General features: G+C 42.5%; 1 protein-coding gene across 1 annotated transcript in view; it reads right to left on the bottom strand.

Annotated features, from left to right (window-relative positions):
* Positions 1-4,032: 4,032 nt before the first annotated feature.
* Positions 4,033-16,155, bottom strand: part of ELK3 (ETS transcription factor ELK3) — a 60,629-nt gene continuing 48,506 nt past the window's right edge. Inside the window, exons 2-5 of the mRNA XM_075856763.1 lie at positions 11,136-11,344; positions 9,629-10,453; positions 5,451-5,573; positions 4,033-5,143 (exon numbers count right to left, since the gene is read on the bottom strand). Coding sequence (XP_075712878.1) covers positions 5,045-5,143; positions 5,451-5,573; positions 9,629-10,453; positions 11,136-11,342 — 1,254 coding nt within the window. The 5' untranslated portion in view covers positions 11,343-11,344 and the 3' untranslated portion in view covers positions 4,033-5,044. The remainder of the gene's footprint in view (positions 5,144-5,450; positions 5,574-9,628; positions 10,454-11,135; positions 11,345-16,155) is intronic.

Here is a 16,155-nt window from a genome sequence, read left to right as displayed (position 1 = left end):
GTTTTCAGGGGGTTGGGATAAAAAAGCCCTGACTAATGAAATTCATCAGTTTTTATAATAGACGGAAAGGAGATGGATGTAAATTTGGAGACACACTGATGCAAAACAGCCGTAAAAAACTGACAGTTGAGCCGTTTTTAACGGATGTTTTTTTCACTGTCGTGTGAATATAGCCTAAGGCCTCATTCACACGACAGGGTCCGAGTGTCGGCCGGGAAAATCGGCCGTTTTTGGCCGATTTTCCCGGCCGGTTTGCATCCGTTCCGGGCCGAGTTGCCGTTTTTACCGGCCGATTTGGACCCGATTTGCATCCGTTTTTTTCCCGGTCCGTTTTTAAAATCGGATGAATTTCATTTAAATTTGTTGCCACACACAGCCCTTTGTAGGTAATGCCACCCTGCCCCCTGCAGGCGATGCCACCCTGTCCCCTGCAGGCAATGCCACCCACCCTGCCCCCTGTAGGTTGCACCCATCCCCCCCTTCCAGGAGAAGTCACTGACTTCAATGTCCATATATGGACAGTGTAGTCACTGACTACTCCTAAAGAGGAATTCCCTGCCACAGGTCGGGAATTCTGCTTCAGAAGTGAGTGACGTCACTGTGTCCATATATGGACAGTGTAGTCACGCACTTCTCCTGTAGCGGAATCCCCGGCCATAGAGTCGGGGATTCCGCTGCAGAAGTGCGTGACTTCGCTGTGTCCATATATGGACAGTGTAGTCACTCACTTCTCCTGTAGCGGAATCCCCGGCCATAGAGTCGGGGATTCTGCTGCAGAAGTGCGTGACTTCGCTGTGTCCATATATGGACAGTGCAGTCACGCACTTCTCCTGTAGCGGCATCCCCGGCCATAGAGTCGGGGATTCCGCTGCAGAAATGAGTGACTTCGCTGTGTCCATATATGGACAGTGTAGTCACTCACTTCTGTAGCGGAATCCCCAATCCCCGGCCGGGGATTGGGGATTCCGACTCCTATAGGGAGCAAAAAAAGACCCTCCTCCTCCTCACATGCACTCTGCACTGTGAGGAGGAGGAGAGTGCGCGAGCGACGGTAGACCCGGCCATCACTCGGGACACATTCCGGTGATGGCCGTGTATTACCCGGCCCCATAGACTTCTATGGGGGCCGGGCACCCGGCCAAAAATAGGGCATGTCCCATTTTTTGACGGCCGGTTTTCCCGGCCGTCAAAAAATCGGTAGTGTGAATAGCCCCATTAGGGGTCTATTATTCCTAATGCAGCCGGGTGTCGGCCGATTTATGAACGGCCGACACCCGGCCGAGAAACCCTGTCGTGTGAATCCCGCCTTAGAATATTGGACTTAACTATGTTTTATTACATAATTGAATGACCCAGTTTACACTGATTTGAATAGTTGACTGTAATAGTCTTCTTAGTTTCTTTGATGCAGATTGTTTCGATGTATTCATAGATATTCTCACAGTTCCCACACATGGATTCTGCAGCAATGTGAAATTAATATTTCTCTGGTGGCACACTTTGGGTGTATTCACATGGTGCGATTTTGCCACGTGTCTGAAACCAGCAGTGAAAAAATGCATGCTTTTTTAAAAGCAATTTGCTGTGATTTCCACGCGGCATATCCACACCATGTGCATACACCGTTAAACTTTTTTGTCAGGAATCACATATTTCCCCTTTCAATATGGTTGTAAACTAAACCAATGTTCAAGTTGTGATAGGCAATGACATTTATCTACATGTCTGTCACTGGCGTAGTTCCAGAAGTCATTTTACAATGCCCTCATTTTACAAAGTAAGAGGAAGAGTTTATTCTTGTAAAGTGAAGGAGTACTCCCTTTACAATAGCAACAATATTTTAGCTGGATCAAATAGCCAATCATCATTGTGCTATTTGGTTCCACAGCTCTACAGTAGTGGTGAGTCAAAAGTTTTGTATGGTGGAAGAAGAGGCTCAGAGGTTCGGCATTAGACTGCTCTTAAACGGGTATTTTGTTTTTACTTTATTTCTAAAACCGGGAACTGTATAACTATCTTATATACAGTCCTGGGAAAAAGTTTTGAGACAAAGTTTGGTTTTTACACAGTTTGCTGCTTTAGTGTTTTTAGATATTTTATTCAGATGTTTCTATGGTATACTGAAGTATAATAAGCATTTCATATGGTTTTTTTTTTTTACTTTTTATTGACAAATACATCAAGTTTATGCAAAGACTTAATATTTACAGTGTTGACCCTTCCTTTTCAAGACTTCTGTAATTCACCCCGGCATACTGGATATCAAATTCTGGCCCATTCTTGCCTAATCAGTATATGGAGTTTATCACAAATTCGGTGTATTTGTTTGTCCACCTGCTTTTTGAGGTTTGACCGCAGGTTCTCAATGGGATTGAGATCTGGGGTGTTTCCTGGCCATGGACCCAAAATTTAAATGTTTTGTTCACCAAGCCACTTATCACTTTTGCCTTGTGACCTGATTCGCCATCATGCTGGAATAAGCATTGTTCATCACCAAATTGCTCCTGGATTGTTAGGAGAAGCTACTCTTGGAGGATATTTAGATACCATTCTTTATTTGTGGAAGTGTTGTTAGGCAAAATTGTGAGTGAGCCCACTCCCTTGGAGTAAAAGCAACCCCACACATGAATGGTCTCAGGATGCTTTACTGTTGGCATGACACAGGACTCATGGTAGCAATCACCTTTTCTCCGGACAATCATTCGTCCAGATGTCCCAAACGGTCTGAAGGGGGCTTCATCAGATAAAATAACTTTACCCCATTCCTATGCAGTCTAATTCCTGTACTCCCTGAAGAATGTCAGCCTGTCCTTGATGTTTTTCTTGGAGAGAAGTGGCTTCTTTCCTGCCCTTCTTGATACCAGGCCATCCTCCAAAAGCCTTCGCCTCGCTGTGCGTGTGGATGCACTGACACCTGCCTGCTGCCATTCCTGAGCAAGTTCTGGAGCCGATCCCGTAGCTGAATCCTCTTTAGGAGACGGTCCTGGTACTTGCTGGACTTTCTTGTGCGCCCAGAAGCTTTCTTCACAGCAATTGAACCTCTCTCCTTGAAGTTCTTGATCCGATAAATGGTTGATTTAGGGGCTATCTTACAAGCAGCAATGTCCTTGCCTGTAAAGCCCTTTTGATGCAAAGCAACGATGACTGCACAGGTTTCCTTGGAGGTAACCATGGTTAACAGAAGAAGACAATCATTTCAAGCACCATCGTCCTTTTAAAGCAACCGGTCTGCTCTTATTCAATCAGCATGACTGAGTGATATTTAGCTGCCTTGTCCTTGTGAACCCTTTCTCCTGAGCTAATAATATCACTGAAATGATATTTTCAGATCATTTTGTGGCAAGGCTGAAATGCAGTGGAAATGGAGTTTTTGTGATGAAGGTTTTTTTTTTTTTGGCAAGGAATGATTTTGTAATTAATTGCAATTCATCTGATTACTGTTCATAATCTAGAGTTAATGCAAATTGCCACTATAAAAACTGAAGCAGCAAATTTTGTGAAAGCCAGAATTTGTCAGTCTCCACTTTTGACCAGACCATACATGTATTTAAAGTACAGCTAGGGATTGCTGAGCTTCGCAAGCACCACAGCATGCCCGAACAATACTCCTTGTTGCCCATAGCAACCAGAGTTCAGCTTTAATATTTTTCACTACAGAAGTCAACATGGAGTCTGCTTTGAGCAAAAAGAATCACAATTAGGTCCCCTTCTGTAAGCCAGAGCTGGCAGACTGCGCGCATCTAGGTGTGACACGGTTGCCCATTTATTTTTTTTGTCAATATTGTATAATACTTTATGTGAATGTTTTACTGCCGACACTGTCCCCTAGCAACAAAAAGCTGATCACTGGGGGTTTCAGCAACTTGAGCCAAGGCAATCGGCTGATCGCCAGTGTCTGCTTTCATATGAGGGGGTTCTATCTATATGGAACACCTTTCATTTAATATGCTGGAACAGCATCGTTCTAAACATGTTGTATATAGCCACAACATTTGTTTTTGTTTACTAAAGGCCCGTATGAAGTTATTTCAGGAATAATCATAAATGATACATTTACCGTATATTATTTTTATTCCCTACAATGGAAACAATGTATAAGTCCATAATTCAATGTTCATTTTAACAAAAGCACTAAATATAATTGCGGAGTACATATTTGGGGAAATGGGAGCAGAAATTCTGAGAGGTATTTCTCCTTTAAAGGTTTCCCCTAATGCAGGAACAAAAATATATAGAAGATTTACAAAAAACGATGCAGAAAAAGGCACAGCCGGTTATAGTTTCTATAAGCTCAAGTGTATAACATAGAATTAGGGTAAGGAGCTTTCCATCCTTTTCAGATGTAGAGATCAAGACTTGGGGTATACAAAACCTGTAAGACTAGGGCTTCACAGTGACTTTGGCTTGTGGCACTTGATAGACTTCTTGGGGGCAGTCGCGGCATTCGGCGGCCGCATTCACTTTTAATTATTACGATGCAGCCAGTGTGACACTGCGATAATGGATCTTTGGCCATGCAGCCTGTGTCGCGGCTAAAGTCACTGTGTAGCCTTAGCCTGATACATGATAAAAAATTGTCTAGCAGTTTAATACAAACGGATCTTACAGGTTTTAGAAAACCCTTTATTTTGGGTTTGGGTCATAGGCACGATTGTAGCTATGAGATGCAGTACTTGCTGATGTGTAGCACCTCACATCTACATGGGAAACTTCAAATTAGCTGATGTCTATGCAGCACCAGAATTATACTGTCCAGATACAGTTTATAAATGCAGGACATCTTGTGCTTGCTTAGCTAACCCAATGTACAGTGCAGTTTCAGCTGTCAGTCCAGTCTGGTGATGTTTATTATCCAGTATAGAAATGCATCCAAAAACTGAAATCCAGGATCACAGGAGAAAATGTTGCAGCCTGAATTTTTCTTTAATTCGAGCAACCTGTGTAGTGATGAGGGTCCTGCTCACTTCAGGCCTGTCCACTCTTTGCGTGGGTCATCCAGGACTGTTTACTGAATTAACCATGTCCATAGTGCCTTGAGATAACATCAGGACTTTTGAGAGTTTGACGACCGCAGCACTGGAGATGATGATCTGTCAAGCCCTGGAAGCTGCAATGGCAAGTGACTGTTCAGCAGGTTTGGAAACTGGAGAGGAAAAAATAGATTTCTTAGATCTGGACATCACATGTATTTTTCTGACATTTGAAAAAAAAAAAACCTCAAAGGGGCTGTCTGGGTAAGAAAAACACAGCTGCTTTCTTCCAGAAACGGTGCCGGTCTACAGGTTGTGTGTGGTTTTACAGCTCATCTTTATTCACATCCATAGAGCAGACCTGCAATACCAAACACAACCCATTGACAGATGTGGTGCTGTTTCTAAGACTTAAGCAGCAATGTTATTCTAATCCTGGACAAACCCTTTCCGTGGATACTTTAATGTAGTTGCACTTACCTGGAATAAGGTGTTTGGTCCTTGCAACCTGGCGGGACTTAATGGAGCTACAGGGCTGAGGCTGCTCCAGAAGTGGATGCTGGACAACAAGGGACTAGGGGTTAACAATAGTCCATTCGGCGTCTGCAAGGCAAAGTTTATATTTTAAGCAGGTTTGTAAAGGACCTTGTATTTCTTCATTCAGCAGAAAGTCTAACATTGCTTAATTATGCCGTTTATGTAATAGACCTTGTATGACGTAAACCATGTGAATAGGGAATACTATGACATTTGGTGCAGTGCTGCAGTGCAGTTTATACTGGTATTACCTACAGTAATTCCAGTAACGTTGGTGGGTTGTGATATCGCCTGCGCAATAGGGTACACCATACATGTGTTTCTTGTCCAGGTTGATGTGCAACAGTTTTGATGTGGTAGTCTTCTTTGTAGTCCACCTAATAACATGACGCACCTCCGCTTTCCGTATTGCTCAGACATGGTTACAAATCCTTTTTTATTTGAAACCATAAAAAGCAGTAGCTGCCCTGAATCGGACATTAAAAAGAACCAGTCACTAGATTTTAGAGCACTTAACCACTAGCGTGTCGTTTTACTACTGGAGTTTAGCGTAGTAACAACGCTTCTCCCAAAACTGTTAATTTAGCCCGTTAGTGACCGCCAATACGCCATTTCACGGCGTCCACTAATGGGCTTTCTGCCTTTTCACGGCGCTGCATCGGAGTAAATAAACAGCAGGGAGTCGTTAAATCTCCCTGCTCTCAGCTACCTCCAGTAGCTGAGGGCTGGTAGCAGCACGGACGAGATCGATATTCGTATCGATCTCGCCAGTTTAACTCCTCCGATGCGGTGCTCAATAGCAAGCGCCGTATCGAACAGGTTTTGAAGAGAGAGAGGGAGGGAGCTCCCTCACCCCACTGGCACCCTGAGTAAGATTGCACGGTGTCAGGTGTTTCTATGGCAGCCGTGGGGGGCCTAATAAAGGCCCTCAGGTCTGCCACTAGTTATGCCTGCTAGGCCATGCCAGAAGTATGGCCTAGCAGATGCCTGTCCGATCACTTTTATAATTCACTGAAATACTTTTGTATTATAGTGTATTAGTGCCTGTCCGTGTAAAACTGAGTATGGCATAGTGAATTCCTCTAGTGGGACTAGTAAAAAAGTTTAATAATGCGAATTTTAAAAAAAAAATGAAAAACCCACTTTTTCCCCTTACAAAATGCTGTAGATTTGGTATTGCCGCATCTGTAACGACCCCAACTCTATAAAGTTATTACATTATTTAATCCGCACAGTGAATTCTGTAAAAAATAAAATAAACAATGCAAAAATTGCTGTTTTCTGTGAATCCTGCCTTAAAAAAAAGTGATAGTGATCAAAAAGTTGCATCTACTCCAAAATGGTACCAATAAAAACTACAAGTCGTCCCGCAAAAAAAGAAGCCCTCATGCAGCTGCATCGGCGGAAAAATAAAAACGTTATGGCTCTTGAAATATGGAGACACAAAATCAAATAATTTTGAGAAAAAAAAAAGTTGTTACTGTGTAAAAGTAGTAAAACATAAAAAAATCGATATAAATTTGGTCCAAAGAGACTATGGGCAGCATATCCGAGCATAAACCTCCAGGGTATCCGGGTGCAAGCCTCCAGGGATCCGACTTGTAAATCCCCAAATGTAGACGAAGTAGAAAGAGGAGGCAGCACTCCAAAGTTCGTATCAAAATGGAAAAGGTATTTATTCACCCATCAGTGCAAAAAGATCGCAACGTTTCAGCTGCTCCATGCACCTTTTGTCAAGCAATTATCGTTTCAATCGTAACAACCCGCTGAATAAAGCTATTGTGTTATTTATACCACACGGTAAACGTTTTTTTCTATTCCCCCACTAAAAAAAGTTGTTAATAAATTCTATATACCCCAAAATGGTGGTATTAAAAAATACAACTTATGCCGCAAAAAAACAAACCTTATATAAATATGTCGACGCAAAAAGAAAAAAAGTTATAGCTCTTGGAATGCAACGATGGAAAAACGTAAAAAATAGCTTTGTCATTAAGGTGTAAAATAGACCCGTCACTAAGGGGTTAAGCATTTGGTCTGGTAATTTACATAGATGTACACATGATGTATTATGAATTTTTAGAGAAGAGTCCTGAGAGGAGTCCCAACAGCTTCCAGCACATGCTCAGTACTCAGATGAAGCTGAGGCCAGTACACCTGGACTCCTCTCTGGTCATTTACATACTGCGGACGCCTTATTATAACTTCTTTTTCGACAAAATGTTAAAAAGGACCGGTCTGGGAAGCTTGTTTAGGACGCAAAACTCTAGCTGTATAACATGCTGGTGGTTTAGTGCCCTAAAATCTAGTGACCGGTTCCCTTTTAAGTTGAAGTTTTCATATACGTATATGATGTTTGTAGCTATATGTTAACTGAATATAATGACAAAGATGAGAAATGTGCAAGCACCAAACCTACAGTAGTAAAGCGCAAGACAACAGAGCAAGAAATTACTGCACCACTGTTAAGGCATTTACAAGAATGAGGAATCAAACTCTGGGATTACCGATGGTGTATGTCCCCTAAAAAGATATGCTCAACTTTATAACTAGGCAAAAAAATAATCACTATGGCTCTGTTTATATCTGTGTTGGAGGCTCGGTTAGAGGCCTCTGTCACGGATTCCGTTATCTTTGCTAGACAAAATAACGCTGCATGCAGCGCTATTTTGTCCAGCAAAATGATCGAATCTATTTAAGGTTTCTGTCATGCGACTGCCGAACCGTTGCTTTCATTTTTTTTTTTTTGCGCCGTTCTGCTCCCGTGACAGAGCATAACAATGGAAAGCAGAAAAGTGATGTAAACCAAGCCTTACCTTTTTTTTTTGTGTATTTAATATCGCTGTTCTATAAGTGTCATGCCTATATGTTTCATGCACACGATTGTATTGAGGATCTGTGTTGATACATGTTCAAACACATGTCGTATTACAGAGGTATTTACCCTGACAAGTGTTGCTTTTAGAAGAGCATACAGTGCCTCGCAAAGGTACTATGCAACGGCAACTACTGTCCAGGGTCCATATGTGTGACTTTACTGTGTGCATGGATCCTTAATCTCATTTGCATGCAGAGCTGTTTTTTTTTTTTTATACATTCAGATGAATGCTGTAGTGCATCAGAAGTGCAGAATTAGGCCTTATTCACACAAACATGTCTGTTTTGCGCGCCTAAGAAACGTAGCGCTTTTCTTGTGTTGCAGTTCCGTGTGACATTAGTCATATGCTTGAGAAAGATCCTGTTGGACAAACATCGTGCTTGTGGGTGAATAAATTCCTATTTATCTTGGATGTGCTGCCTTGTTTTGGTATCCGTGTACGGTGCACGTCTGAGTTTTCTTATGCGCGTATGTCATCCGTATGTCACTCGTTTTTTACATCCGCAAAAAAAACCTGAAGGTGTTTTATTTTTTCCTCATTTCTTTAGCAACTGGTGTGTGAAAAACACGGACGGCACACAGATGATGTCCGTGCGCTTGCCTGTTTTTTTTCACGCACCCATTGACTTTAATGGGTGCGTGATGTGCAAAAATCGCACAAAAATAGGACATGGTGAGTTTCACGCAGCAGACACATGCTGCGTGAAAAACACAATGTCTGAATTGCGTCATTGAATTGCATAGGTCCGTGTGACGTCCGTTGTTTTAATGCTCGTAACACGGACGTGAAATGCGCTCGTGTGAATAAGGCCTTAAGGCAATGATTTTTATTTTTTTTGTGTTCGCTTTCACATCAATTAACCAATAGATACTTTTATCATAACTTCTGTTAACTAATACTACCGATGCTATGTTAGTATCACACTAGTAGTCTTACAATATAGTGAAAACTTGAATTTGTCTCGAAGCAATCAGAGTAACGAGAGGATCAACTGTAAATATTCTGCAGTGGAATGACTAAAGTAAAGCAAGACCAGCCTTGCTGCTCCCTTTTCTTCAGCGATGTCACGGAACTACTAAGAATGGGTTACCCATCAGGCTGAACCCCTCTCATGTGGCACTTTTTACTTTATTTATTTTACTCTTCATTACATTACTATATGAAGGTTACGGTATCTGATTTAAATGAATTGACTTATTTTGTAACGAGTAATGCTATGCTGCACAGTTGCCATCATTTTACCTGAGCAGTAAAAAAAGCTGGTGTCAAAGATCCTGAAGGAAGTGCTGGGCTGTTGAGGGCAATTGATCCAATATCATGGCTGGAAAGGAGAAGAGGTGGAGAGCAAATTTCTAGGCCTTTGGGCTTCTTCGCTTTGGGAGGATGACAGGAAAGCTTTGATTTAGACCCTGATGAAAGATTTAATGGTTCCATGGTGTCAGGATAATCTACAAAGAAGCTCCGCTGCTCTGTTGACAAGGACATATTAGGGGACAGGGAAGGGGATCGTGACGAATGTGGTGAAGAAGAAACACTGGCTGCATTTGGTGATACACGGGGAGACACTTTAGCAGACAAGGTTGATGATAAAAAGGCTGAGGCAGCTGCCGATTCTGAAGTAGAAGGCAGTGAAATTATAGGCCGGACAGTTTCTTTGTCTATTTTGTTTGTAACAAATCTTATTACAGTCCTGACTTCCTCTATACGACTTTTGGCTTCTGGCCTTTCTTCTTCTTCGTCGTCGTCTTCTTCTTGAAGCTCCTCCTCTTCCTCTTGAGTCCTTTCACTTTTGATCACCTTGTAGTTATCGGTTTGGTGTTGCAATGAATTTATGGTGAAGGAGGAATATAATCCTGAGTGGATATACTCATTGCGGCTAGCATTTTTCAAGGCTGATAAGGTTTGCTTGTGCCTCTCATGGAGATCACTTGAGATCTTGCAATCACTGTCCTGCAGCAATAGGCTATCCCTGCTCAGCTCCACAGTGTGAGGGTCCATTTTCAAGATTTCCGGAAAAGACACAAACTTATAGACAAACTTCTGGCCAATAACTTTTTTAATAATGTTCTGGAAGGAAGATACAAATAATAAATTGTTTAGTAAATTGAAATCTCAATCGTTTCCTAATTCTTGCCCCCAAAATTAGATAAAACTCATGGACCCAGAAACATGCAACACCTGGTGCTTCCAAGGTTTAGCTGAACTTCAACATTACAAAGGGTGAGGGAGAAACAACTGACAGACCTTCCTTTCCTCCTTTGTTGTGGGGCCACTAAATGACCGCACTAAGTGATACCATAGAGCAGCGTTAACGTGAAGCTCCTGGGCCCCAATGCAAAATCTGTAATCATGCCACAACCTACCAGGTGCCATTTATGCTAGTGGTCTTATGTGGCAGAGGAGCCTATGGCGCACCCCTCAGGCACCAGGGTCCAGGTGCGACTGCTACCGCTGCACTTCCTATAACTATAATACTACAACATAAAAGATTTGTCGTAAACTTTAGGTGAGCATTAATACACTGTTAGCAAATGGCTTGTAAACCATGCTTATCACATTGTGTGGTTAGGATAATAATTTTGTTTCATCTGTATTTGCCACTACTGAATATAGGTAACCTTTTTTATATCATTACTAAGTGAGCACAACAAAGTGACCCTTGGTCTCTGCTGAAAACTTTTGAGCATCAGCTGTGACCCATAAATATATAAAATCCGTAGCATAACTGTAGTTCAGCCTATGAACTTACCTTATCGTAATAGTATCTGAGGGCACGGCTCAACTTATCATAGTTCATGTTTGTTTTATTCTTCCGGAGTCCCCATAGCTTGGCCACCTCTTCAGCCTTGAGGAGCTTGAATTCACCATCATTTGATGTCCAGCAGATAAGATGTTCGTGTTTCTGATCAAGGAGCAATTGCAAAAGAAACTGCCACAGAGTGATTGCACTCTCCATACCTACAAGAAGGAATCAGACACTTAATCTCTAGGGAGGCCATCTCGAACAATACCTTTTTTATGATTAGGGAAAACAATCTGCGTTATTTAAATGCCCAGTTCACGCAAGTTTGTTGGCACTGATACTAATACACTGAACCGCATATGAATCTGCGCCAAAAACGGCCCACATCTCCCCCCATTGCATTCAATAAGAGGCGGTCTTTGTGGAAAAACAAACTGCATGCCCTATCTTAGAGCGTTTTCCACCTCTGAACCTTTTATTAAAATCAAAGGCAGAAAAAAAAACTTGCCGCTCGTTTGAATAGTTTTTGGTGCTTTTTTTGGATTTGATTCATTAAAAAAAAGCGCTTCAAAAAACTATAAGCATTTCAAAATCTGACTACAAAATCCTAAGGGAATTTTGAGGCAGATTTTGTCTGCCTGACAAAAACCTCCATGCGAACATATCCTTAACCAGACATGATCGAACTTCTAAATCAGACGTTCATCCATTATTTTCTATATAAAAAAAAAATAACTTCAAATTTAGTCATTAAAATCGTTAACTTTAACCCATGCAGTGTTTCTGTCCAATCAAACTTATGAGCCTGTTTTGTCTTCATTGTACATACGGTTCTGACTATACATTGTGTATCCTTGCAGTGCCCAAGTAAACATGTAAGGTTATGTTTTTTGTCCTACATTTGACAAATACGCCAGGAAAAGCTCCAAACAGGTACGTCAAATGAAGGCAGTTACGGATAAATTCATAACTTTTCATGATGTATTTGTTAAATAGATACCGTTATAGTCTATGGGTGATGGATGCCTCTGTTAGGCATCCATTTAACACGTCCGTCACCCATTGGCTATAATGGCATCCGTTTAACGGATATGTAAACTGATAAAATCGGTTGAAAAGCTCTTGACATATATGTTTAGCGGATGCCTGCAACATATGCCATACAGTGGCCTCTGTCACCCATAGGTTATCTATGTTAAGAAAAAAAAAAAAGTAAGTTTGTTTTTTACTGGACTCTACAGGATGAAATAGCGTAGCCTACTACGCTATTCCATACGTATATCCGCAGAGGAGGCCAAAAGGACGCTCTTTTGGTGGTCTGACAATGGCGCTCTAAGGGTACGTTTAGCGTGTACGTCAGAAGCTTTAACCGACGTACGCACTAAACATAAACCAAAAATGTGATGTGAACAGCGCCTAAGAATGTACAACCGGAAGTATTAGCTTGTTTGTTTTGATGCCCTTTCTTGCATTACACCACTAGGTGGCAGACTTGTCTGAGTGCAGTATGCTATGCGGTTCAAATATTGCTGTGTTCAGTAACATCAATGTAAAAGGACAGTGAGTAGCACAATCAAGCTGATGTACTCTGTGAAACCATGTCTGGTAACTGAGGGAAATCAACTTGAGCATAAAATAGTTACTGTTACACACGATTAAACTATACTTGGAGCTGCTGCAATAAGGTTTATGAATAACTACCCAAATCAGTAACCGAGCATATCGACATGCTTATGCTGCAGGATTTAACACCTGTTGCACTGCACAAAATGAGTAAAAAAGTTTGTGACCCAATGCTTGTGAATATTCAATTTTCCATCCCATACTGCACAGTCAGTGAATATTCGCATTACTCAAACTTGCAATAGATCTTAGAAGATGTGTGAATGAAGCAGAGAACTCATCCTGTGCAGTAGTGCAACTATAGCGTGCAGAGGTAGCAGCTGAATCGGGGTCCTAGTGCCTGAGGGGGTCCAAAGGCCATCTGCCACAGAAGACACCAATATTATTACTGATACATGGTAGGTGGGGGGACGTTACAGATTTTGCACTTAGGCACTGAAGCTTCAAGTTACGCCTCTGATCCAGTGCCTATGTTAATTGTTGACAGGAGCAGCTGCAGATTAATATCCCTTTCCCATACAGCATATGTTACAGGAGTATGGGATCCCTGTTTCTGTGATTAGGAAGCTGTTGGTATGACCCTTACAGGCAGTGGCAGACCATCGTATGGGATAGGTCTAGCGGTTATGCTGTATGTCTGCTAGCATTTAGAACACGCCTCTCTGACACTGCATGCGCCGCCAGAGAGGAACAGGAGAGCAGGGCGGTGAGGTTAGTGTGATGCTCCTGCACCAGCCAAAGTTAGTGATCGGTCTACGCTAGGGGAGGATTATACAAGGGGGAGGGGTCTAACCATCTAGCTAACTGCAGAGTCCGCAGTCAGTTAGATGCTCAACCCCCACCCCCTGCTGTATAATAACTACTGAGGGCTCTGTGGAGGATGGGGGGGGGGGATTATTCCCCACTTCATAGAGCCCTCTGCAGTCCGATTGTTAGGGGAGGTCAGATTGTCTGACTGACTGCTGAGGGGGATATCTTTCCCCCACAGAGCCATCCGTCAGGTGCTCACACTCCACCCCCCATAGAGCTCTCAGCAGTCAGTCAGTCACAATCTGACCTCTCCTTGCAATAGAATCCCCCCCCCCCCCCCCATATAGCCCTCAGTAGTTATTTTACTGCAAGGGGAGGAGTGTCTAACTGCTTAAAGGTTAACTGAACTTCTAAAAAAACTTTTGACATGTCAAAGTTAAATGTCAGAAGTTTTGATCGGTGGGAGTCCGATCACTGAGACCCCCACCGACTGCTGAAAACAAAGTGGCAGAAGCGCTCGGGTGACCGCTGTGCCGCTTCGTTTCTAATCTGCTTTTCTCTGAAAGCCAAGCAAGCGGTTTATGGACCTATACTCTTTCTATTCAGGTGTACGCCGCTCCGTGGAATGCGGATCAGAAATGAATCGGCGCAGCATTCAACCGTGCGCTGCTGTCGCTTTGTTTTAGCGACCGGTGGGGGCGTAGCGCTTGGACCCCCACCGATTAAGACTTCTGACATGTCACTATGACATGTCCAAAAAAAATGTACAAGTTTAGTTACACTTTAAAGAGAGGTGTTACAATTTTGTTATTTGATATGTTAAAGGCTGTGTACACCTTTTTGAAAAGACTACCACTAAACACTAGAACGAAGCAGCTGAAGCACTCCTGTAAGCGCTCAGCCACTTTGCGTCTGTTCGGCTTTTTCCTGAAATAAATGTATCGTGTACGGACTCAATAGAAAGCTTTCCGGAAAAAGCCGAACAGAAACTAAGCGGCCGCTTCGTTCTAGCGATTGGTGGGGGTCTTAGTGCTCGGACCCACACCAATCCAAACTTCTGACGTCACTATGACATGTCAGAAGTTTGTCAAACGTTTAGCTACACTTTTTAATAAAACCGTGTATCAGTGTGTTTGGTACAACTTTCTAAATACTTTTTATTATAAATTATTTTTACTTTTTGAGATACAGCTGCTTTGTATCCTGTATACAGAGCAGCTGTATCTAGTGCTAAAACCTGTATCCGTCAGGTCACTGGCACGGACTGGTATAGTGTCGGGGGGGGGGTTTGAATTGCGTGTGAGGGGGAAGGAGGGGCCCATGGTAATCCGCCACTGCTTACGGGCATACTGCCTAACTTTCAATGATCGTAACAATTCATGCAGAATTTTTTTTTAATGCGAAGCCATGCCTCTAAGCCCGCCCAATTCCTGTCCATACACCCAGTTTCATTTTTGGCCCACACAGTAGTGCCCTCATTTTATGTAACAGATCAACGTTTAAATGGAAGGCATTAAGGAGACCTTTTCTCTGCACTGCTCATGAATGAATGTAACTCTATGGAATTACTAGACTTACATTTTTATGTGAATTTTACACAATAAATGAATTTTAAAGTAACAATGAAGTAATTCCATAGTTACATTCATTCATGAGCAGCGCTGATAAAAGGTCTCCTTTTTGTCTTACATTTAAAAGTTGACTATCTTCACATATTCCAGGACAACAAGATTCCGCAAAGACCAATGGCCGCAGCTCCACTAGGATTCCATGCTTGACAGGACATTGTGCTCCTAGCAGAATGCCAAAAGGTGAGCACAACCATAAACGTACTATCACTGCTCTCCAATTGTACGATAACGCCCTATGTTGCGCCATTGTGTGTCCCCATAGTGCCTCCCCACACAGTATAATGCCCCCATAGTGCCTCCCCATACTGTATAATGCCCCCATAGTTCTTTCCCACACCACATAGTGCCGCCCCACACAGTATAATGCCCCCATAGAGCTCCAACGCTGTATAACGCCCCATAGTGACTTTAATAAAATACTCACCTAGCCCCGTTTCCACGATGCATGGAGCAGATCACTCTGCAGGTCTCCTTCAGTCTATGCTGTGTGGTTTGGCACAGACAGGTGCGATGATGTTATTGTATCGCTCCCCTTTGCACCCAGCTGCTCTTGACAGGCATCCGTGTGAATGGTAGAGCAGGGAGTTGAGGGCTCCCTACTCCACCATCGTATTCAACTGTATCTGAATCCTGTGGGAACAGATGCAGTTAAAATAGTGGCACGTCTCACAGGCCTCCCGGGGACAGATGGACAAGTGGCCTAAAATGTAGTAGGTTCTGTGAAAAGGCACTTACTGTATTAAAGGTACGGTCATATATGAAGGTCACTTGTGTTTTGTTTTTTCTCTTTGGCTGATCTGCAGCTATTAGACGGGAACAGATTGTATGATAAAGGTCTTCGTTTTGCTTTTAGTTTTAAATACAGTATTTCTCTAAGTTACAGGTAGGAAACTGGAAAGTAGACCACAGGATATCTGGACCCTTAGGCTATGTTCACACGCTTAACAAAAAACAGCTGTAAATACGGAGCGGTTTTCAAGGGAAAACAGCCCGATTTTCAGCCGTTTTTTAAACCACATGTT

This window comes from Rhinoderma darwinii, chromosome 3 (genome assembly GCF_050947455.1).
Source record: "Rhinoderma darwinii isolate aRhiDar2 chromosome 3, aRhiDar2.hap1, whole genome shotgun sequence".
Lineage (NCBI taxonomy): Eukaryota > Metazoa > Chordata > Amphibia > Anura > Rhinodermatidae > Rhinoderma > Rhinoderma darwinii.
Note: the sequence above shows the minus strand (reverse complement) of the source record. Positions and strands in the feature narration are given on the sequence as shown.